The 23347-nt window shown below is 41.6% G+C and overlaps 4 protein-coding genes and 1 long non-coding RNA gene across 7 annotated transcripts in view; 3 read left to right on the forward strand and 2 right to left on the reverse strand.

The window, feature by feature from the left end:
* Positions 1 to 1807: 1807 nt before the first annotated feature.
* LOC135090300 (F-box only protein 22-like) lies at positions 1808 to 8411 on the reverse strand. Of its 2 annotated transcripts, XM_063986971.1 has the most exons (9): positions 7805 to 8411; positions 6845 to 6992; positions 6584 to 6736; positions 5817 to 5958; positions 4833 to 5275; positions 3819 to 3979; positions 3349 to 3538; positions 3064 to 3161; positions 1808 to 2538 (listed from the first exon to the last, which is right to left on the reverse strand). In XM_063986971.1, exons 3-9 carry the CDS (start codon positions 6656 to 6658, stop codon positions 2331 to 2333), a joined length of 1317 nt encoding a protein of 438 aa, XP_063843041.1. In that variant the 5' UTR covers positions 6659 to 6736; positions 6845 to 6992; positions 7805 to 8411; the 3' UTR covers positions 1808 to 2330. The 2 variants fall into 2 exon arrangements, with proteins under 2 accessions (XP_063843041.1, XP_063843040.1); XM_063986970.1 differs by lacking the exon at positions 6845 to 6992 and having other exon boundaries at positions 7805 to 8409.
* A 176-nt stretch (positions 8412 to 8587) lies between these two features.
* LOC135090302 (cytochrome c oxidase subunit 6B1-like) lies at positions 8588 to 10856 on the forward strand. Its single transcript, XM_063986974.1, has 3 exons — positions 8588 to 8728; positions 9594 to 9678; positions 10243 to 10856. Exons 2-3 carry the CDS (start codon positions 9599 to 9601, stop codon positions 10409 to 10411), a joined length of 249 nt encoding a protein of 82 aa, XP_063843044.1. The 5' UTR covers positions 8588 to 8728; positions 9594 to 9598; the 3' UTR covers positions 10412 to 10856.
* A 585-nt stretch (positions 10857 to 11441) lies between these two features.
* Positions 11442 to 18207, forward strand: LOC135090299 (leucine-rich repeat neuronal protein 3-like). Of its 2 annotated transcripts, none has more exons than XM_063986969.1 (9): positions 11442 to 11582; positions 12888 to 13094; positions 14048 to 14265; positions 14514 to 14749; positions 15036 to 15150; positions 15715 to 15879; positions 16397 to 16611; positions 16965 to 17057; positions 17144 to 18207. In XM_063986969.1, the coding sequence occupies exons 2-9, from the start codon at positions 12902 to 12904 to the stop codon at positions 17328 to 17330; spliced, it is 1422 nt and encodes a 473-aa protein (XP_063843039.1). In that variant the 5' UTR covers positions 11442 to 11582; positions 12888 to 12901; the 3' UTR covers positions 17331 to 18207. The 2 variants fall into 2 exon arrangements, with proteins under 2 accessions (XP_063843039.1, XP_063843038.1); XM_063986968.1 differs by having other exon boundaries at positions 11443 to 11582; positions 12899 to 13094.
* Positions 18208 to 18286: 79 nt separating this feature from the next.
* On the reverse strand, positions 18287 to 19877 carry LOC135090305 (uncharacterized). Its single transcript, XR_010261857.1, has 2 exons — positions 19742 to 19877; positions 18287 to 19577 (listed from the first exon to the last, which is right to left on the reverse strand). It is a non-coding gene; the product is annotated as an uncharacterized LOC135090305 (long non-coding RNA).
* Positions 19731 to 23347, forward strand: part of LOC135090301 (PDZ domain-containing protein GIPC1-like) — a 21405-nt gene continuing 17788 nt past the window's right edge. Inside the window, exon 1 of the mRNA XM_063986973.1 lies at positions 19731 to 20200. Within this exon, the coding sequence (XP_063843043.1) occupies positions 19937 to 20200 (264 nt within the window). The 5' untranslated portion in view covers positions 19731 to 19936. The remainder of the gene's footprint in view (positions 20201 to 23347) is intronic.

A 23347-nucleotide genomic window follows, 5' to 3' on the forward strand; every position in this document is an offset into this window, starting at 1 on the left:
GTACCCGAAACCGACCGTTATATACGTACAAAAAAAAATAAATAAATAAAAATTTAGACATTTGACTTAACAGAAACAAGTAAAACACCTTACAAATTACTAATTATTTTTAGAAACCATATAAACTTACTTAGAAATCGAAAGGAAGATGTGAAAAAAAAATAAAAAATATTGGAACCTATATCCATCATGGCGGCGCTTGGCGGCGACCTCAGTCGAAAAGGCGGGTGCTATTTTGCCTCATTTAACCTTCATTACACCAAAACCAGGCAATGGCGGATGTATCTGACCAGCGGATATGAAAGGTTAGACATGTGGTTCCATTTTGGCTTACATTAAGTGAGAATAAGCAGGTAATGACTTAAATAGGAATGACCTATCTATACCTCAGCTGACCCGTTTGGTTACACATTTTTAGCCGTTAAACTGTGGATAGGAATGGTCATCATAAAAAGAGAAAGATGAAAGTGGTACATAAATTCTTAGAATAAATCCTTCAAAAATCGCGCGAAAATTTTACTTGCCGGCCGGGTGCCATCTCTCTCTCTCTCTCTCTCTCTCTCTCTCTCTCTCTCTCTCTCTCTCTCTCTCTCTCTCTCTCTCTCCTATATAAAATCTATTATTGTGTGTGTGTGTGTGTGTGTGTGTGTGTTTGTGTTATAGCCGAGATGATAAGAAAAATACTTCATTACCATTAGTATTACCTTCGTCTCCCCTCCAACCACCACCAATTTTCATATTGTAGTTATTGTTGCCTTGTCTCTCACGTCATGATATATGTATTTTTATCTGCGCGCTGCTCTGTGTGTGTGTGTGTGTGTGTGTGTGTGTGTGTGTGTGTGTGTGTGTGTGAAGTGAAGCTGAAAGTTGATTTCCCGAAGTACCTGGCGGAGGAGAGAGAGAGAGAGAGAGAGAGAGAGAGAGAGAGAGAGAGAGAGAGAGAGAGAGAGAGAGAGAGAGAATCTGAATGTCTTTATCCATGAATCAGTCAGGCTTCAGGATAAGATGGTCATCCTGTAGAAGGCATTGAAGGAGGAGCTGAATAGAGAGCTGTAGAGAGGTGAGAGAATTCCTTACCTTACATTGCTTTACTTAGCTTAGTTTTAAGTAATTTTATATAATACTAATCTATTTTGTTTATACATTCGACAATGTAATAAATGTCTGATTATGTGTGTGATAATGAGGAATTAGAATTTGTTTACTCGTGACTGTAATCTTGTACTGCTGACAGTTCTCAAATCTTCCCTCTCATATCTCTTACTATTTCTGGTTACTAGGGAAGAGATGCTCCCCTCCTCCTCCTCCTTTCTGTATCTCCTATTGTGTCCTGTCAGGTGATTACAACAAGCAAGACCTATTCCCCACACCTCATCCCTTACACATGTCTCCTATTTCCTCTTCCTCCTCCTCCTCCTGTTCTTGCTTCTCATCCTTCTTCTCCTGTTTTGTGCTTTTTGTCCTCCTTGTCTTTCATTCATCTCTGTCGCCGTTCTCTTCCTCATCAACCCTGGAGATGCTTATAAAGATTTCATGCATTACTTCTGGGGCTGCTAATTGTTTCACATCTCAGTGAAAGAGTTGAGGCTTGCCATTAGCCTCACCAAGCCCAGGACTCAAATCCAGGTCTTCTCTGTTGTGAGACGAGTGTGCTGACTCAGATGCAACTTGCCCCTCACTGGTAGCTCATTCAGACAGCCTCTGTTCACCATACCAATGAATGACAATCTGGCCATGATGAGTTTGGCTTTCACCTCATTCAAGGAATATGCATTTTTAGGAACAGGGACAGTGAAAAATGTGACACTCTCATTATGTACAATTTATTACACACTGAGTTACTAAACGGTAAATTCAGAATTGTCATTATTAACGCTTAGCTTGATATCAAATTTTCGTTCCATTTTCCACGAATAACACAGACTGGCCCCTGAAATACATGATGCTTCTCCTGCAAGTGTCCGCCTCTTTGAAATGTAAAGTTGTAAGTGACACATTAATAAAGTATAAATGTCATAAGTATTGATAAATTATATAAATGTCATATTAACAGCATCTTTCGTAGTAATAGTCACGTGAACAGTATCAAAATACACAAAGCAAGTCTACCACATCCAAAAAGAAGAAAATAACAATAAATGATGCACTGTCACTAATGCTACTCCTGTGGATAATGTCAGAGAACGAATATGCCACAGACACAAAGATACCCGAGAGAGAGAGAGAGAGAGAAAGAGAGAGAGTCCACTTGCATCTGTTTTACAAAATAAACAATAGGAAAACATGATAAGGAAGGAAACAAGGGGAACATTTGTAACTCTGAACACAAATCATAGGAAGGAGAGAAGGACAATTATGGTGGAGTACTGGTGGAAGGCCTTCCTCCTCTTCTTGGGCGCTGCTCTCTCCCCCGCACTGCCATCTGTTGAGGGGAACTTAGGCAGGTGTGTGATGCCGATCTCCCCACGCCCGAAGAAACCAAAGATTGGTGTGTTGGGGAATGTCTTCCTGAACGCCTTGGACTCCACATTCTCATAGCTGGTTAGATGACAATGGAGTTACTCCCTGTCTCTAATTGGCCTGTTCATGTCACAACATAAAATGAATGGCTGAACAGATACTCCTGTATCTGGATGGTCTGTTTCTCTGACAATTAAAAACTATTGGTTGATGAAAGAATGGTTCTTTGCTTCTAACTGGCCAGTGTGTGGCAGTCAAAGATCATCACTTCATCAGAACATTGTTGTGTTTCCAAGTGGCAGATTTATGCACCTAAAAATTATCATTTGATCAAAGAACTGTTCTGTGCTTCATGCCTGATGGCACCCAACAACACACACCTTGGCACAGCAACATCACTCACATAAAGTGAGAGAAACAATGGACGTTCAGGTTTCTCAAAGTGGACGGGATGAAAAGTGGGTGAAAACTGCTCAACAATACTTGAATGACCAAGGGGAACTGAAGGCAGTCTGTCTCTGCCTCCAAGACTTCTCCTGTCTCTTGAACTAAACACTCAAGCTGTCTCAAACAAGCATTAATGGTCTCTTACATGACACTCACCTGAACTTTGGAATTGGCAGCCAAGAGCCATAGCCACGCCCACAGCAGGTGAACATGAAAGCCACGCTCTGCTTCTCAGGAAGACCACACGACTTGAGCTAAAAGAAAACCATAAAGAGAGTAAGAAAAATACTATTACTACCAGTAATAGTAATAATTATATCTCTATCTATATATACAGTGGTTCATTACCTTACAATTAAGTGAGAGCATTGATATTAGTATGATGCTACTGTTTCTCACCCTCTGTAACAAGACAGAATTATGTGCACCAGCACTACCCACCCTCAGCATGTAGCGTCCCAGGTGCCTGGGGTTGTCTACACTAGCTGGGATGACCACTGAGGCTGCCATGATGTTGGGGCCTGTCACTGCCATGCCAAAGATGTGGTCTGTGGTGGGGATGAACTTGCTGGTGCGGCCGCTCTGAAACGCATCGGCCACACCTCCACCCAGGGCCACTTTGTAGTCCTCTCTGTGGGTATTATGGAGATAGAGAGGAAAAGAAACTGGAGTGTCATACTTTTACATACTTTTATACTATTATATTATTATTTTTTTTATTTATTATTTTATTTTATACTTTTATATTATCATTCCAGTATGACATCTTCACTAGCTTAATCTATGCAAAAACCCAAAGTCATCTCCATGGAGAATTCAGCACCATTATTCCATTAGTAATCACTAAAATTATAAAACCTAACCCATTAGAAACTGTCCATGATCTGAATGCAAACACCAACCCCACACACCTGTTTAGAGCTGCCTTCACAAACCCGTTAGTGAAGTTGTCATCATAACAGGTGTCAAAGAGGAGGAGGGAGGCAAGACGGTCACATGGAGAGAGGGACATCAGCTCATTGAATTCTTCCTCTGATATCACTAGCTTGTTGGACGAAATCCTGTCTCCACGCTGGAAAAGTCAAGACATTGTGAGAAGTAACAAGAATGAACAATGAAGTCACTCACAACAGGGAACACAGAAACAGCAACTTCTATATCAAATGTTTGCTTGTTTTGCTCCAGGGAAATGGGAGGGCAAGTGGAGAAAGATTAGACTGCAATAGCAATGTATGGAGATTAGCAGCTGGAAATTGATTAGTAAATCTACCTATCTATTTCCTCGTATAACTTTCTCTCTATCTAGTTCCTTATACAGTAAAATCCCTCTCATCCAGCATTCGAGTATCCGGCAGCTTCAAGTATCTGGCACATTTTTCCCCGAGCCTTAAAATCAATAAAAAATCAATGTGTACTCATAAAATCGATTAAAATTCCCGCGCGAGGCATACTTTGTCCCCTCGCCATCAGAGCGCACTGCTTCGCGCCACTCACGGCCCACTGCACTGTGTTTACTCAGTGACTCGGTCCCGCGTGTTCACTGTTTATTGCCTGACGCCTTCATCATGCCTGAAGTTGTAGAAAAGAGGAAGCATGTTGTGCTTACACTTAAGCAGCTGATCAGATCAGCTGATCTTTGTTATGGTAAGATGCGTGAGTGTAGGGTAGTGATTGTGGACATAATTTCACTTCTATTCAAGTATCCGGCATGTCGGCAGTCCCATTGATGCCGGATAAGAGGGATTTTACTGTATTTAAAGATCTTTTTAGTCCATCAAATACCATTCCTGCTTCCCTTTACACTTCATTAGTTTCAATAAATAAATCAATGACGACAATAATAACTTAACTCATTCTATATTGTATGATTTTCTGAGAAACACAGCAAGGAAAGAAGAGCAAAGGCTAAAGCAGACAACACTTACAAAATCTGAATAGAACTTTTGGGGCGAGACATCAAAAAACTTCACTGTAACACCGGGATGATGAGGAATGATGATGAGAGAGAGAGCATCGGCGTCTGCCATGGCCGGACTGTTCTGCTCCACCTCAATGCTGTAGCCAACATTGGACCTCCAGGCCTCAGATGCTGCTATCTTGGCTTGCTCCCCTGTGCCCCACGTCCCCCCAGCCCCCACCACCTCCTCTGCCTTCTCCTTCCGTGCACGCTTGGAGGGTTTGCACTGGGATGTGTCGTCTGTGCCCTCCAGAAAGTTGAGTATCTCCTGGTTCATGTTCCGGGCACACTGCAGCCAGTGCCCCTGATAAGCTGTCTCCACTGTCCCAATGATGCCGGTTGCTGATACCACCCCAAGGTCACATGACAGCGGCAGTCTTTCATGAAGGTATTCAGTGATGGTGATGGGAACTGTTGGGTGGGAATGGCCTGTCATAAAGATTGTTTCTAATGGTGATGGTTTGCAAGGTAAATACTTGGTGCATGTAAAGACCACTATGAGTAATGATTTTCACAGTGTAGGCATACATCTGTAAAAAAAAAAAAAAAAAAAAAAAAGTGTATATGAAAAGTGACATTGTAATTCACTGCTTTAAAAATAGGTAGTGTTAGCAGTCATTTGCTACAACAATACGCTGCTTTCCTAAATTCAATTAGCACTTGACCATAGAATATTTCAGACCTAGAATAACTTCATCTTTCATATCTGAGAATATGTGACTTTTCTCCTGGAACACCCTGTACATGAACGAGGAAGTTGTCCTTACTTCTTATAATCATTTGTTTATTAAATCATTGTAGTGGCAAACTTTGGAGCATTGTGGGAACCATGCTGGGTGTGCAGTGGCGACTTCCTCTTCCCAGCATTACCAGGTTACTTGGTGATTTGTGGTGAGCCGTGACTGTCCCAGTGCTAATTACCTCACCTCGCTGACTCACGCCCTGCACTCACCCGTCCTGCCAGTGTGGTCAAAGATGTCTGTCCTGTAGAGCCAGTTGGCATTGCAGAAGGCCAGGCAGTACCTTGGCTTGCTCACGATGTGCATGAAAAACCCTTCCAACAAGCTGGCAGGAGATGCTTCCCCAATAGCCACCTGTAGTGAGGTAATTAGCCACTTACTAACTCTTCTATGTTCATTACTTATATCTGCATCCTATATTCGGTCTTACTACCATGACTAGGCTCATTCATATACAAACTGATTACGAATTGATGCAAATATCCACAAATATATATATTAATCTGCTTACTCATCATTTTTCAATTATTTCAACTGGTGCACACTCTTTACTCATTCTATGTTTTTAAAAGGAAAACTTTTATTTTTGTTATTAGGGCATCTTCCTTTCCTTTTTTTATTTATTTTATCATTTTTTTTGCACATTCTCTTGTTCATCTGTGTTCTCTTCATTCCCTTAACAAACCCCTTATCATTTTCCCTACACCCTATTTAATAATGTGCAAGTTGTTAACAAATCTCTTTTGTCTGTTCCAGCATTGGCAAATCTGTTTCTCTTAAGCTTTCTTCATAAATACATTCCGGTTGCTTCACTGCCATTTCACAAGCTTTCTTTTGTATAGGGACCATAAGAATGCAGCCTATTCTATTCTTGATCTAATGACTTTATTTATTATATTTATCATATTATTATTATCCACGAGTAAGGCTCCAGCCTCTTTAATCACAATTAACACAAACAAATGCAGAGAAGAACCACCTTGCCATGTGTGGTTGGGATGCAATGTGGGTGGATAGTGAGGTAGTGGAGTGGCCGCCTCTTTGCCAGGATCATCTCTCCCACATCAGCCCATATTCGGCACACTAGTCGCAGCTTTGACACCTCATAGTAGCTCAGGTTTTCTAGGATTTTCTGTATGTATAATGAGAATATTTAATATTATTTGGCATTCTCATATAAGGAAGGTTATTTAAATATTAGAAAATCACATTCTGGTTAGTACAGTGGCAGCATGCTGGCCTCGCACTCCAAGATCAGCAGATCATCTCAGCCGGATCAGTGAGCTTAAGCTGTTTACTGGGAGGTTGCTGCTGTGAAGGGGCACCACGAAGGGGGAGGGGGGGTTGCTGGCTGACATTTTGGAGAGCATCAGTGATGGATACCAGAGCTGAAACCAACAAACTTATAACTTTATGTAAATATACCAAAAATTGAGATGCTCTGTCCTTATATATCATGGAAGCAAAATCAGTATTACAGTTTGAAATTAGGCAAGATAAAATATGAAAAGAGAACTTGTTATATAATCACAAGAGCAAGATACAAGACTGGTGAGGATGTTGAGATGATCCGTTCATCACAAAGACGAGGAGTCTAGAGTGCAGTACTCGGTTCACAGCTACCTGTAACACTGCAAGTTTGATCTTCCAGTGTCATTTTCCAGGGATTAATTCCCCTTATGGTAGACAGCCAGCACTCTAGGGAGCTGTCTAGGGATGTTGTTGAACTGACTTTCAGAAGGGATACAGATGAGATGGTGGTGGGACAGCTCATCCACTGATGGTGTACACAATGGAGGTGTATTATGTCAGAATTCAGAGATCCACAGATATGGATGTGTATGTGAATGTCATGGATATTTTGTTGTGCAAGTTTGAAAGGAAATGAAAAAAAAAAGGTGTAATTTTAGTTAATAATAAAGTAAACATGCATCAGTTCATTTTCTTCAACTTTGCAAGCTCTGTACTCTGTAATGTATAAAATGTATCCACCACATCCTCTTTACGTGTAGTGCAGATCTGGATGTTTCATTTATCAGAACTGCAGATATGGATATTCCAAGGATAAGGATGCGGACATCCAATACATCTGTAGTACAGAAGCTGTCACACCACCACCACCACCTCATCTGATCATCACAGTGTTAAGAAATGAAACCCTCCGGCTCCCTTGTGTGTTCCTCGCCACACACAGCCATACCTGAACCAGCTCCCAAGAGCCACACAGAAGATTGCCAATAGGAGAGTCGCCCTGCCCCTCCTCCGGGCCCACGGAAGTCATGTTAGAAAGTGGGACCACTGGGTGAGGAAAGGACTCAAGCTTCCTGTTCTTGATGGGATGTGATGGGGCCAGACAGGCTGCGGTGACACTTGTGAAGACTGGTGTGCTAGTGTGCTGAGGGCCAGGCCGGGGTCTTGGGAGCCACCCTAGGGTGTGCTGGTGATGGCCAATGGAAGTGAGTGGAGGAAGGCAGTGCGGGGGAGTAGTGGCGAGGGCTGCTTGGCAGCAGGCGTTTTGGAGTGTGCCTGCGTAGGGCACCACGGGTCCGTCACGCCTAGCCAGTGCAGGCGGGCATTGGGGCGGCGTCCAGTGCTGGGTGGAGGAGCAGCCCCACCAGTGGTTTCAAGAGTCCTGCCTGATGCGTCCAAGCGTGGTGTGTTGGAGGCGCCTGCCCGCACCAGCAGGCTCAGCCTCACTCAGGGTGGTCGAGTCACCTGAGTGAGAGGTGAGGACTCTAGCTTGTTTACATCCCAAGCCCACACCAACAAGGACCTCGCCTGTAAATCACACACACACACATATATCTATTTATTTATTTATTCATTTATTTACTTATGTATTTATTTATTTATTTATTTATTTATTTATTTAAAGCTGAGAAGAAAAACGAAGGCATGTAATAGCAAGAAATAATTTAGCAGGAGGACAATACATTGCATATAGAGCAAAAAATAAATAAATAAATAGAAATTAATGTTATATCAACAAATATAAGCATCACGAGGAGATGAAAATCTATACGAAGGAGTCGAAGAGGAGGGAAGCGCAAGGCGCTGCTCTCCTATTGCGTCATCGCGAGCCACTCAGCTGCTGCTACTGCTGCTCATCCAGGAAGAGGTGAAGGTGGGTGATTGGCTTACGTGGCCTTTTATCATGTTTCCCGTGCTTTGGCTTTGTTGTGTATCAGTCCCAGGGACGCAGCAGTGACTGGTGAACCGCCTGAGGCGTGGGGGAGGCTGCCAGGAGGCGAGTGTGGCGGCAATGACGGCGACCTTTGTGGCCGGCTGGCTGCTGCTGCTGCTGCTGCTTGTGTTGGTCATGGACGGTGGCTTGTTATTGGGGCACGGCTTTGCTCCCCCTGCATTTCTTCCACCATGGCTTATTTATTCCCCAATCATTCCAAATTTTATTGCCGCTTCCCCTTAAAACAGAGGCCCGCTTCCACTCTTGTCATGCAATTAGGGATTGATTCAGAGTGACTAGTACACCTCGGGGAGGGCGAGGCGCCCCTGCACCTCTCCAGGGTGGACTAGGCGCTCCTGGCCATGACCGCCCATGCACCTCTCCAGGGTGGGCGAGGCGCCCCTGGCCATGGCGGCCCCAGCACTCCCAGGGATCTGGCTCGATTAGCTTCCCCAGTCCTTTTCTCTACCTTATTCCTATGACAAGGAGTTGTCGAAGTGCAATGCCAGTTTGGTATATATATTTGTATATTATATATATGTATATATATATATATATATATATATATATATATATATATATATATATATATATATATATATATATATATATATATATATATATATATATATATATATAGTGATGTCTGGGTCGCCACGTTAGAAATAGTGGAATAGATTTGGTTGTCTGTTTTTTGTAAAGATTCAATATGAAGTTATAAGAATATAAATGTGAATAAATTTTATGAACAATAATTCTCACAGCACACATGAAATATTGATCAATTCCTCTTGTCCCCTTACAGTGATTATGTCTGAAGCCATCATGTCATCTCAAGCAATGGAAACTGCTCCTTTTGACCCACGCTTCCCCAACCAGAACCAGACCAAGTATGTACAAAGCCATCTTTTAACTAGTCTTTGATTTTTGTGGACTTCAACTTTTCCCTGTAGAATGTGTTGTGTTATAGAATCACTTAAGGGGACTGTTTGCTGTGAATATCCAAAACAAAGAGGAAGGGGAGAGTAACATTCAGAAAAAAAAAATCTTGTGTTTGTGCTGATTTTTTCCTCTTGGCTAAGTTTTACAGCAAAATTTGAATAGGTAAGAGTTGTGATGATTGTTGACTCCCCTCTATTCAATGTGTTTCCAGGATTTAGTTCCCACACCAGCACTACTTGTGGGAATCCATAATCACTTAAGATCTGGTGGGAGGGTTGAGTGCACAGTAATGTAGGGCTCCTCTTCCTTTAATGCCGTAGCAGGAAGCCGGGAATAGTTGTGTGGTTAGGCCAGCCAGTTTTTGTATATATAAATGTAAAATTGTGATTGTAGATCTACCCATGGGTTTATTTAAGATTTCTAGCAGATATATGTGGTTTTCTAATTTCCTTGGGTATCTTTGTTACCTCACCTCCTTTGATGTCAAGAGGTAACTGTGACCTTTGTGGCAGGTACTGCTACCAGAGCTACGTTGACTTCCAACGTTGCCAGAAGCTGAAAGGTGACGACTATGAGCCATGCCAGTACTTCAAGAAGGTGTTCCAGTCCATCTGTCCCAACGCCTGGGTGGAGAAGTGGGACGAACAACTGGAGAACGGCAGTTTTCCTGGCAAGATCTAGACCAAGCTTTCCCTTTCTTTCTTTTCTGTAAATGTCCAGGTTTAGGAAATAAAAGAGAGAGAGAGAGAGAACGAGTGAGAGATGGTTAGCAGAGTTATAAAAAACTGTGGATCTTGCATTTTGCTCCTTGTGCACAGCCAAACACACGTGTGCACACATATGCGTCTGTCTTATTAATGTACACCTCATGTAGATTTGTTGTGCCATTCGTCTGTCATTTGATCCGGAAATGGTAAAGATGGAGCATCATGTCCATTGGCCGAGTGGCCAACGGTCAGCCATTTCTTCACTAGCCACTCTTTGTCTCCAACACTTTGTGGAGAGCATCGTGCCTCTCCTGCTGTAGATATTTGTACAGGGAGTTGCAGCACCAGCATGATAGGCGAAGTGGCAGCCACAGGCCGATTCTTTCATCTGCTGTGATGCAATTAAAGGTCCCCATGAGGCTCTTCGTTTGTTTTACCCCAACAACACAAAGCAGCCCAACAAATAGTGTGTGTGTATGTGTGTGAATGAATGAAACTACTCTGGTTAATGTCTTACTTAGCACTTTATTTATTTGCTTTTACCTCTGGAATGTAACTGATTATTTTGTGCCAGGGAAGATTAAATGTGGAATTTATATCTGTACGTTCTGGAAAAAAGGGCAAAAATGGAAAGGAATTTATAAAGGCATCATTTTGTGATTTGAAGGGAGACAGGCAAGAGATGGACTAACTGTAATGTTGGAACTCATTGTAAATACCTTTGTTTTTCAGTAAATGTAATCTTTAGTAAATGATCAAAGATGCTGATCAGCTTTTACTACTACCATACATTGTCATTATGTGAGGGACAGAGAGTCACACTGGTAAAAAGGATTTGTTATCACATGGAGATAAGGTGAGCTGAATGGTGGAAGATAAATTAGATAAGATAGTCATACAGTAATGAATAATAACCGGAATTAAAACAGTAGAAATGTATTAATGGTTATTCTGCTGCAGCTGTAAGTGGAGTGCATGCAGTGTTGTTTGTAGAGGAGTGATTGGAAAAGTGAGGTGGTAGCAGTAGTGGTATGTAGGTGATGCAAGTGATAAGCAATCAGTGTGCCTGTAACCTTTATCTTAAGAGGAACACAGTATTCTTTGCTTCAGTCCTGTCCAGACCTCGTCAAACACAAGCTCCACCAGTAAGATAGTGTTTTGTTGCAACAGTCTGTGTCAGTTATTTTTTCTCTTCCTTTTACTTGATATGGCTTATGAGCAGGATGGATGGTGTGGTGGAAAGGTCTGCTTGGATTAAGGATAGTTTATGAAAGAAAACCTCCTGCATAGTTGAAGTATAGGTACAGGATGCAAACACACAATAATGATGATAAAAACTTTGTGAAGAGACATAGACATATACAGAAAAACACATTCACACCTCTGTGAATGTGCACCACTGGAGACATGATGCTTTGCCTTTATGTAAATAGTATACTGTATTATCTCACAATGTTTTCTGAAGGGTTAATGCTTTGATGTCATAAATTCTATACTAATTTTGTTTTAGATATGCATAGGTCAAAGTTAATTAATGATATGATTTATAATAAGATTTTGGGAAGTAAGAGGAGCATGAGTAGCAGTGAGGTGAGGTGGCTTGCTGCAGAGGGGAGGAGGCTTGGGGTGCAGCCTCCAGACCAGCTCAGCCTACTCCCTGCCTGCTTCTGTACCCCCTCCCTCCTATGACTTCAATTATATCAAGAGGGAGGTTTCAAGACACTTCTCCAATTCCATCTTTCTTTTAAGACTGGCACCTCAGTGGGCCTTTTTTTTATTGCTCTTGGCCAATATATATATATATATATATATATATATATATATATATATATATATATATATATATATATATATATATATATATATATATATATATATATATATATATATATATATATATATATATATATATAAAACTGGAGCAACTAAACATGCTGCAGCCTCCCATTTGTAGACACTAGAGGAAGAGAGACATTGAGAGAAGTTGTGTCTTTAGAAGTTTTATCAGCAAATGTGCCATCACATTAAGAAGTTTATGGTAAAGAAGCACACTAACCTGGTGAAAAGGAGTGTTGCATTCTAGTCACAACAAAAAGTTACTGCCAGTCTTATCCAACAACATTTTGGGTGAGGAGCCTTGTTGTGTGCAATATTTCAGCACTTCTTCAGAAACTCTCAAGGGATGACTGTTTCTTGTAGATTGTGAGGGAAAGGGAAAAGTTTACTTGATGCAGTAGAACATCAATTTAAAGTAAGACCTAAAATAATGCCCAAAAATCAATAAAAAATTAATAAATAAGCTCAATGAAATAGACATACATTGTTTTCCCCATCACAAGGACTTTTCCCTTAAAACAACATTTCAGTTTAGCTCAAAATTGACTTAAAACAAACTCTCATGAACCGTAATTCCCATTAAATCAACATTCTACTAAAATATGACTCTACAGTATATTTGCAGGACATGGGTGGTGTGTGGAGAGGCTTGGTGGTGGTGGTGGCTGTGCTGGGGCAAAGTGAGGGCTTCCTGGAGTGGCTAGAATGGTCGGACGCCAAGTTGGATTTGTGCAAGGAAGTGTGTTCGTGTCCCAAAGACTTAGTGTCGGTAGAACGGGAAGGAATTGACTGTGTGGACCGCAACCTTACTTATATACAAGGTGAGTACTGCTAGCATGTGTGTCAAAGAGAGGGGCAGATAATAAGCTTTTTATTTTGTTTCTTTTCTTTCTCTTTTGTTGTGGTATTGCAGAGAGTCAGTACAGAAGTAACAATCATCTGACTGTAGACGCAAATCTTACACATGTTACATGCTGAATACAGAGAGAGAGAGAGAGAGAGAGAGAGGGAGCAGATGAAGCAAGGTTTTCATCTAACACTGAGAAATATAAAGTTGATAGTAGAGACAGAGAGGGAAAGATGCATTGATAATATATGTTTTTTTTTGCATTACATCTTCACTTTGCTTTTCCCCATGTCTGTCTTTCCTCCTCCTTAGCCTGTCTTCTTTTTCCTCTTTAACCATTCCTATATGTACTCATTATCTTAACATATTTCCATACTTTCTTTCATTTTACAATTTAAATTCTTATTCCTGCCCCTTCTCCATTTCCTTATCCACCCCATACATTTAAAATCCATATTCTTATCATGATCCTCTTCTTTCACTTTAATACTTCCATACATTTTAAAACCCTTGTTCTACATCTTCTCATTTTCTTCATTTCATTCCTCACCTTCCATTTTACTTTTGTTTTCCTCCTCTTGCATTTTAAACTTTTTTTTTTTCATCATATGCCCACTTCTCTCTAACAATTTTTGTATCTTCCTCTAACATTTTCAAGTTGTATCATCTTTTTTCCTCTTGTTCTATTTTCCTATACCTCTTAATTAGATAGATAGATAATTGGATAGGTAATTTTATTGTCAATTCATTGTAGAATACAGACAAATGTAAATTCTTTTTTGGATGGAACTCTACAATATAATAAATGACTAAAAAAAATTTATTAGTCCAATGTTTTGAATCTGACCCCAGTATTCTTTCTCCCAGGTGGTATTTTAAAAAGTGTTAGTCTGTTGTTTTGAATGACACCTGTATTCTTTCCCCCAGGTGGTATTGACATCCCCAAGGTGTTCACAAAGATCTCATTTGCTCGCAACCACATCAAGAGTATTGCTGCAGACACCTTCAGCCCTTCCTCCTCCCTTGTCTCCCTGGATATCTCTGAAAATTACCTTGAGAGTCTTCCTGGGAGGCCCTTTGCAAACCTGTACATTCTCTCCTCCCTCAACCTCAGGAATAACCTCATTTCAAACGTTGATGCAGAGGTAAAACTTCCTCGGTGTGCTTTTATCATGTTAAATACTTCCTTTCACATCATTGATACAGAGGCAAGGAGATTGTCTTTCTGATCTCCCCATAGAAGCTCTAGAGTTAAGGTGGATTTTAGTTTAGTCCCAGGAGATGTTTGCAAGTGTTAGTCTGTGTGTGCGTGTGTGTCTGGAATGGCTATACTGCAAACCACCTATTGCAGCTACACTAAAAAGTATACATCACAGTATAACATCTTGTGCAGGCATTTGGAGGCCTTCAGAACTTGACCCAACTGGACATCAGCTACAACAGGATAGGTAGCCTGCCTGAGAAGATTTTTGGAGAGCTCACGAGCCTACAGGAACTAAATATGGGCTTCAATCCCTTGGGAGAACTCCATGAGGGTCTGCTGCAACACACACCAGCCCTCAGAACCCTGGACCTGAACAAACTGAACCTCAAGTCCATCCCAGATAACTTCTTCATGGCTAATCTCACGTGAGTGAGGTTTGGGTGATGGCAGATGAGTGAGTTAAGGGGATAGGGAGAGTCACAGTGAAGGGCTAAGAGAACAAACTGAGGTGCCTGAAGATGAAAGATCTCTAAAGTACTAATTACTAGCAAGGTCCCTTTCTATTAAGTTTTCATTACATAATTGTCATCCTCATTGCATCAAGTGACTCATGAACTTTTTGCTGCAATACTAGAACTTTTGGTGTGGAGTGAGGTGTGAAGGGCATAGCTGTGGCATAGGTTTGTGGTGAAATGTTGTATGTGTCTGCAGGAAACTGGAGAGTGTGTCACTGGCTCACAACCTGCTGAGGGTGGTGCCCAGCAAGGCTCTGCATGGCCTCAGCTCCTCCCTGCTACACCTTGACCTTTCTGGCAACCTCTTCACAGTAAGGATATCATTATTGTTGTTCAGTTGTTATTACCATTATCATTATTATTATTAGAACACTGGGCACTCCTCTGTAAGAAGTACCCTGCATCTGCTGTGGTCTCAGGATTGGAGTAAGTGAAGGCTAGAGAACGGTTTCATTATGAAGGGAAGGAGTGAACCAGTGCATGCTGTTGGGTGTTGCTGTCAGTGTGTGTGGCTGGCTGTGGTGTGCCTTGACTCCTGGGTGTAGTATGGTGGGCTACGAGACTGTCCCTTTCCACCAGGAGCTGACAGAGTGCAAATGATGTCTGTACGAATGTGTGCTGCCTTGTCTGGGGGCATCTTGTGTGGAATTATTCTTATTGCTACTACTACTACTACTTCTACTACTACTACTACTACTACTACTACTACTACTACTACTACAACTACTACTACTACTTGTCACCTGCATGCATGGTGTCTATTTGCTCATTAGCTTAGAGAGCCTTTGCTATTCATTCTTGTGTCTCATGTCTCAGCTAGTAACCTCAGTCATGCAAGGGAAATATGCTAATTATTACACCCACCATCTCTGCAGTCCCTGAGTGCCTATTCCTTCTATGGCCTGGGCAATCTCCGCTCCCTTTCGCTAGAACAAATGCTGCGGCTCACCAGGATTGACGCGTATGCCTTTGGAGACTTGATGCACCTTGAGAAAATTGTCCTGCGCTACATACCTTGGATTGAAAGAATTGACTATAAGGTGAGCTAACAACATTGCTTGGTGTCACCTTAAATTTACCTCTTTTTAACTTTATTCCATGTCTTTTTTATTTTTCCTCGACTTATTTCTTTCTTCCCTCAGATTCTACTGCCTTCTCATGCCCTTATTCTTAATTTGCCCTTAATTGCTCTTCAATCCTTTATAGTTTGCCATATTCTCATCCCTTAACACAACATGCCTCGACCTTAATCATGTAGGTTTTCCTCATGGATTACTTCTCATCCCTTCCTTCTCCCTATTGCATTAGCTAGCCTTCTCATTTCATTTCCCTGATTTTCCAGTTTCCAAGCCTTTTCACTATGTTACTAGCTCTCTCAATTCCTTCTAATCCTTTATCTCCCTAGTTAAACACTCAACATTCTCTCTTTTCCCAACTCCATCACCCAGCTTTCCTCATTTAATTTCCCTGATTTTCTGATTTCTGAGCCTTTTCCCTGTTGATCTAGTTCTTTTGATCCTTCATCTCCCTACTGAAACACTTCTTTTCTTCCTACAGGCTTTCCACAAGACAGAGAATGGCGTGGAGTCTCCAATCATACTGTCAGACTTCACTTTCTCTTACACCTCCCTGCACACTCTGCCAGAAGACCTCCTTCCCTGGGAAGACCTCCACTACATCTCCCTTGAGTTCAACCATTGGCGGTGTGACTGTAACATGCTCTGGGTCAAGAATGCAACCTCTCTCCTTCACCAGACTGGAAACAGGATGATGTGAGTGTTTAACCTGAGGTTATGATACATTAAGTGTGCAAACTGGAAAATGTGTATGTGTGTGTGTGTGTGTGTGTGTGTCCTTGCCATATGGGCAGGTATAAGGATAGAATAAGCTTGTAGGAAGGATGGAGTGGCAAAAGGTGAATGATATAAGTAGATGTACCTAGAATGGGGAGATAGAGAAGTGCGTAATGGATTTTAAAGGGAATATGAAGCATCATAGTGTAAGAGACTGGCATCATAGTGTAGTGGCCTACAAAAAAGATAAGACATTGATAGCTGACTGATAAAAGTAAGGAAATTAAAACTCTCTCTCTCTCTCTCTCTCCCCCCCCCCCCCCGTGTTGCAGATGTTATGAGCCCAGCCACCTACGAGGGTACCGCCTGACTCACGCGAAGGACAAAGACCTGACCTGTGACTCCTCACCATCCACAACACGGGGGTAAGCAGTATAGACATATTCTAATTCCCAGTATCTTCAGAACAGTAGAAGGTAATTAGCTCTTCAAAAAACCTTTAACATTTCAGTGCCTTCGGATTCCTTGTGGTAGTAATGATAGCAGGGCTGAGTGCCAGCCTGGCCACCATATCCCTCCTGGTGTACTGGCAGCGTGGGTGGGTGTGTCGGCAGCCCCCTGGTGCCTACACCTCAGTGCGGCGCAGTGGAAGCACCATCACTATCACAGAGGAGGTAGACACCACCTCTGAGGCTTGACCTGTGTTGAGCACCATGCAAAGATCAAAAAAGAGTGAAAGGACTCAAGTATGCAAGGAGAAGTGTGAACAGACACAAGTGGAGGCTCATCTGTAATGACAACCCACTGAGGGAGTTTGCAGGAACAGGTATCAGTGTAGACTAGACCATACATGTAAGGAAATGAAGACAGGAAAGACAGAACTGGAAGAAGGCACATGGACTGTACTCATGGCCACACCCATGGAGAGGTGCTGCTAAGATAGCCCCAAATATAAGTAAGAATTGAAACTTGTTCTCCTGTAGTTTTTCATAACTATTTGTACTCTGAAACACTAGAAAATTTAAACTTGCTGCTGAAAAACCTCTCTGGAATGGTTGGAAATCAAGCTTCTGAAAGTCTGGAATTGGCTTCACTTTTTATGGCCAGGCAGAAGCTTATAATAATCAGGCATAGCTTGTTGTCTGACCAGTATGATGTTTAGATGACCAAACCATCCTTGAATTGTAGCTTCATTTACCATGAGACTTGTCATTTACATTTACATTGTGGATCTTTTAAATTTATTGTCCACATTGACTACACTGTGTGGTTGCATCTCAGGCAGTGTGGTCAAAGAAGATCACTCCTCACCCCACAGAGGCCAAGAAGCTTATGTGTGATGCTTGTGTGTGTGTTTACCTAGTTGTGCTTTGTGTGAAAAGAGGTGTGTGTGTGTGTGTGTGTGTATGCTTCTTGTTTCAGCCTCTTCACCAGGGCTGTCAGACTCTGGTGCTGAGATAGACTGATGTGTTACTGAAGTTTCTCTGATTATCATTTCAGTATATTATGTAAATTTTCAATCAGGTTTCTGATTAATAATTTGTTGCAACTTTAATATACATTCAAGGAGAAAAATATATATATATCCTCATTGTCATTTCCTATTCTGCATTGTTTATTATAGTTGGTTAAATATTAAGTTAGACATAAGATGTGAATTGTTATTTATTTATTTATTTATTTATTTATTTTATTTTTTTATTAAACAGCCTAAGTACATTCATCACATAAGATAAATTAGTGTCATTAAAAGAAGAGTGTTTGTTGTTCAGAAAGCTGTCAAGTAGATAGGTGAACATTTTGAAATTTTGAGGCATTGAGCAACACTATTACTTGGTTTGTGATTAGTTGGTAATCTTGCAAATGAGGTGAAGAAATGGAGAGGAGAGTCATCATAAAACGAGTGGACTGGATGATGTTAGATATTAGTTATTCGGTTGAAATCTTATGGAATAGATAGATAGGTGATAAGAGCCCGGCCTATGACACAATATTTTTTTTCTTTTTTTCTGAGCGTTTAGAAAGACAGACAAAGAAGAGCTCAGAGATTAAAGGTTTACGCCGGGCTCTACCAAAAGCTTCTGATAAAACAACACCCTTGAGAACCCCAATAATTTCCATCACAAAACGTTTAAAAATTTGGTCAGAAATAATTATCAGTGTTCCATTGGGAGACAAAGCGACAGAAGCAATACAGAACAGCAAGGTGGTGGTGCAAGTGTGTGATAAGGGCATGCTTCGCCCATTCTCTGATAAGATAAGTGGGCACCTTCTCTTAGCACACACGGAACAGTAGTGTACTAACTTTATTCATTTATCACATAATTATAGTGAGGAATAGTATAAAATGATTAATTTATTATAACATTACACCTTTCTCAGCATTATTTATTTATTTATTTTATTTTATTTTATTTATTTATTTTTTCTTGTAAGTCACTACACTTTGTACTATTTGCGTCATTATTGCCGCTCCAGTCTGCACTCACTTTGCAGATGGCATGGGTTAGATGAATATAGTCACTGATGAACAGTGACAACAGTAGCGCATGTGGGGTCAGAGAAATGCTGGAAGGCTTATGATAAGTTTGGAAGAAAAATAACGATCAGAGAATGGTTTCCTTCCGTGGGTTTCCTGAGTTTCCTCGCCCGGCGCCGCGTTGCCGCCTCGGGGAAGCCTTGCCGTGTTTCTCTCCATTGGTTATTTTGGTGTTGCTCTCACTTCTTGCAAGTCCTCCACGAATCCATCTCACTGTATGATGCGTATTGTTTCAAAATACAAACAAACACTTGTCGAAAAGAGATCTATCAAGGAAATGTGGCATCGTCGCCTCCCGCCGGAGTGTGTTCTGTTCACGCGGGATTCCATGACGCAGCGTATTGTTTCTTGAAACATCGTCCGTTCTGAACCACTCCCACACTGAGCAGCAGCGATGAAGCAGGATCTTTTAGAGAAAAGATTAGTATTTTCGATACATTTACACGGTGAATGTATGCTATGTTTTCTTTCCAATGAGATCAGATAAAGTAACTGTTGAAGGTATGAGCGAAAAAAAAGATAGACAGACAGACAGACACACACACACACACACATGCACGTCACCCTCACCTTGACAGTCAGTCCCAGTGAGACCTTTGGATGGGGCGGGTGTGGCACCTCGCGGCACTCAGGCTGACGTCTAGCTAACCCAGTAATCCCGTTTTGAGTGGTAGTGTGTAGGCGAGCAGTGAGCAGAGTGTGTCTTATGTGTGTTAGTAAACCCCCACCTTGCGCGTGACCCTTCCCTCTGCCACCCTGCCAGCCATGCCGCTGTTCAAGGCGAGAAGGGCAGGCAATGCTGTCATGGAGGACCACCACCACACTCCTGCCAACGGTCACCACCACCACCACACAGACACCGCCTCCACCACAGCCGCGCCGCCCGAAGCCTCCACCGTGACCCGCCCCAAGCTGGTGTTCCACTGCCAGCAGGCCCAGGGCTCCCCCACGGGTATCATATCAGGGTTCACCAACGTCAAGGAGCTCTACCAGAAAATCGCCGAGTGTTATGACATCCCCACCGAGGACGTGAGTATTGCTGGTGGTGGTGGTAGTAGTGCTGGGGTTAGTAGTGGTGGTGCTGGTGGTAGTGGTAGTGGTGTAACAAATCCGTGGAAAAAATAAAGAAGGAAAACTGGCGAACTATTTTGACAGTACAGGGATGTCAAATCTCAGGTAAAGAATCTCTCTCTCTCTCTCTCTCTCTCTCTCTCTCTCTCTCTCTCTCTCTCTCTCTCTCTCTCTCTCTCTCTCTCTCTCTCTAATTATTATGATTATTATATTATTATTGTTATTATTATTATTATTATTTATTATTATTTTTTTCATCTTATAGCAATTTTTCTTCCTATTATTATAATTATCATTATTATATACGAGAGAGAGAGAGGGGGGGCGGGGTTGAGGCTGGAGAAAGATGATGGGGATTAGGGGGAAGAGGAAGGTATACTGAGATAGAAGGTAGGGAGGGAGGCGGTCACCTGGTAGGGAGAGAAGGATTAGGGAATTTTCAATGTCCTGCCACCTCACTGCCAGCTGCAATTTGTAAACACAGATGTCAGACCATCATTTGGAAATACCTCAACGTCAGGTCTCCTTTTGTGCATATTATATTTTATTATTTTTATTGTTTTATAGTTGGACACACTTCCAGTCAGGTGGAGATGTGAGATGTTTAGTGGTCATACTGGAGGATTAAACAATCAAATCTTCTCTTATTTCCATATTAGTGGAAATTATCAATATTTTAATACTTTCATTGCTATTTGACAGACGGTTCCTCAATACCAAACCAAACGTGGACACTTTAATTTCTTCTGTAGCTGCCACTAAAGATTCTACTGTTTAATCTGTTAATGCATTTCTCTTTCATGTAGGTGTTTGTGAAGGAGTCACATGGTACTTTTAATGGTGTGCATTTTTGCATATTGCAGTGAAAGGGTTAACATACTTTTTTTGAACTATTGCAAGCTACAGAGGCGGAGGCAGGAGCACTGTAGCCTCATGGCGAGAAGGTTATCACTTGAGGTTATGTCAGTAACCTTTTGCAGCCGGAGTCCTGAGTCAACACATCCAGGTTACTCTGAGGTCACTCCTGCAACAATCTCGTGCTAGTTCTAGGGCTGCACCGTTTATGGATGCCCCAGTAGTGGCCTGTGTCTATGAAATGTTTTACCACAGTTTGCTCTTATTTTTCCTTTCTTTAAATATGAGAGCTAAAGTCAATGGATAAGTATAAAATGTTTACCAAAATTTGCTTCTCTCTCTTTCTTTTTAAGCTGTGTATCTATAAAATGTTTGCCAAAATTTACTTCTTTTCCTTTCTTTAAATAAGGTAGCCAGAGTAAATGGATAGGTATGAAATGCTTACCAAAATTCACTTATTTTCCATTCTTTTTAACCTGTGTCTATCTATGAAATGTTTATCAAAATCTACTTCTTTTCCTTTTCTTTTTTTCAGTACAATAGCTGAAGTAAATGGATTGGTATGAATGTTTACAAAATGGATAAATATTTGTTTGGTGCTCACATTACATTGAATTGCCTTATCACCATTGTGACACACTACCTGCCACAAACTTAAGCTTATATTATATGTCGTCACTATTACACACCTTATCTCAGCCACCACCCACTCTTACCTTCTCTAAGGGAAGTGTCATTTTTGTGTGGGTGAATCTGCCTGTCATTGGCTTACCTCTTTCCTGTCTCTTGTTCACCCATATCATATGTCATAGCAGTTTCTCTCTCTCTCTCTCTCTCTCTCTCTCTCTCTCTCTCTCTCTCTCTCTCTCTCTCTCTCTCTCTCTCTCTCTCTCTCTCTCTCTCTCTCTCTCTCTCAAACCTTGTGTGTATTTTTCCCTGTCACATACAATTTCCTGTCTGCTACATACCCATTTCATAAGCACCACATCATCATCTTTCAAGTCAACCTTAATTTCACATCACAGCATAGTCTGTATGTGCACTTATAAACCCAGTATAATCTTCCACAACCCGCAATTCAAATGGAACTTGATCTGACAATAACTCCCAATGTTAATAGGTTAGGGAGGGTATTGGCACAGAGTGAAGGGTGGGAGTGACAGTGTGGGTACTGAGACATGGGGTGTTGTAGGACGTCGTGGATGTGTAGGTGATAGGGAGTACTGTGAGTGTTGTGTGTCTGTTGTGGCATGGAGACGGGTGACGGTGGTGTCTGGAACAAAACATCTGCTTGTCCTTGAGTCGAGTTGAGTTGTTGGTTGGGTGTGTTGCCTTTGAAACAACTTCTGATATTTCCTTGTCACTATCTAGGTCTTCTTTTTTTCCTTCTCTTTCCTTTTTATCTTATCTTCCCAAATTCATGCACTTTCTTTGTTTCCTCACTGTATTAACCTATTCACTACCATTTGCCACATGTTTTCTTGTTTACAAACCACTTGGAGACATCTCTTCATGTTTTACAGCCACTTCCAAACATTGTACAGGCCAGAAATTACAAAATCTATTATCTTTAATCCCCATTCTCTCTTGTAAATGCTTATAAAGACTTCATGCATTACTTCTGGTGCTGTGAATTATAGTATACTGTGAAAGGGTTATTGTTCAAACAGGTACGTCCGTATAATGCCCTCTTCTCTATATTGGTGTGTGGTAGTGCTTTCTTAGAGTTACTCATCAATACAACATGTGACTGGTGGCAGGAGGAGGTAGGTAGGTAGGGTGTTGATGCTTGAGAGGTTCATCTTGGCCACAGCTTCCCCCATCAGGTTGTCAGGGATGTGTGAGTTTGAGGGTCTTCTGTTCTGAATTGAAAGAGGAGGCTGTGGTGATTGGTTTGGGTGAGAATAAGGTGAAGGTCCGTCACACTCAATTGTGGGTGTTGGCATAGGGCAGGTAGTGTTAGTTTTCAGATGATGTTTTAGTTGTGTAATAGGGATGGGTGTACCTGTGTGAATAGTGGTACTGCTTGGCTAGTGTTGGGTGTACCTGTGTGAATAGCGATTTTACTTGGCTGGGTGTGTAAGAGAAATGTAGACCCTTGTACGTTTTCTTATGTATGGACGGATCATTCAGACACTCTCTCTTCCTCTTCTGAAGTTCCCTGTTGTGCAGTCCTTCCACCTCCTCTTCAGCCTTTTCCCATCCACATTGAGATCCTTCATTCCTCTGCCACTGTGACACTGGGCAGAA

Source organism: Scylla paramamosain, chromosome 34, assembly GCF_035594125.1.
Source record: "Scylla paramamosain isolate STU-SP2022 chromosome 34, ASM3559412v1, whole genome shotgun sequence".
Lineage (NCBI taxonomy): Eukaryota > Metazoa > Arthropoda > Malacostraca > Decapoda > Portunidae > Scylla > Scylla paramamosain.

Coding starts and splice junctions, on each gene's coding strand:
- LOC135090299 (XM_063986968.1), top strand. CDS start 11,478: ATGCAAGTGATAAGCAATCAGTGTGCCTGTAACCTTTATCTTAAGAGG. Junction 14,266..14,513: donor TTTCAAACGTTGATGCAGAG/GTAAAACTTCCT, acceptor CATCTTGTGCAG/GCATTTGGAGGCCTTCAGAA. Junction 15,880..16,396: donor TTGAAAGAATTGACTATAAG/GTGAGCTAACAA, acceptor TTCTTCCTACAG/GCTTTCCACAAGACAGAGAA.
- LOC135090302 (XM_063986974.1), top strand. CDS start 9,599: ATGTCTGAAGCCATCATGTCATCTCAAGCAATGGAAACTGCTCCTTTT. Junction 9,679..10,242: donor CCCAACCAGAACCAGACCAA/GTATGTACAAAG, acceptor CCTTTGTGGCAG/GTACTGCTACCAGAGCTACG.
- LOC135090300 (XM_063986970.1), bottom strand. CDS start 7,885: ATGACTTCCGTGGGCCCGGAGGAGGGGCAGGGCGACTCTCCTATTGGC. Junction 5,959..6,583: donor TCCCAACCACACATGGCAAG/GTGGTTCTTCTC, acceptor ACCTCACTACAG/GTGGCTATTGGGGAAGCATC. Junction 5,276..5,816: donor TGACCACACTGGCAGGACGG/GTGAGTGCAGGG, acceptor CCCACCCAACAG/TTCCCATCACCATCACTGAA.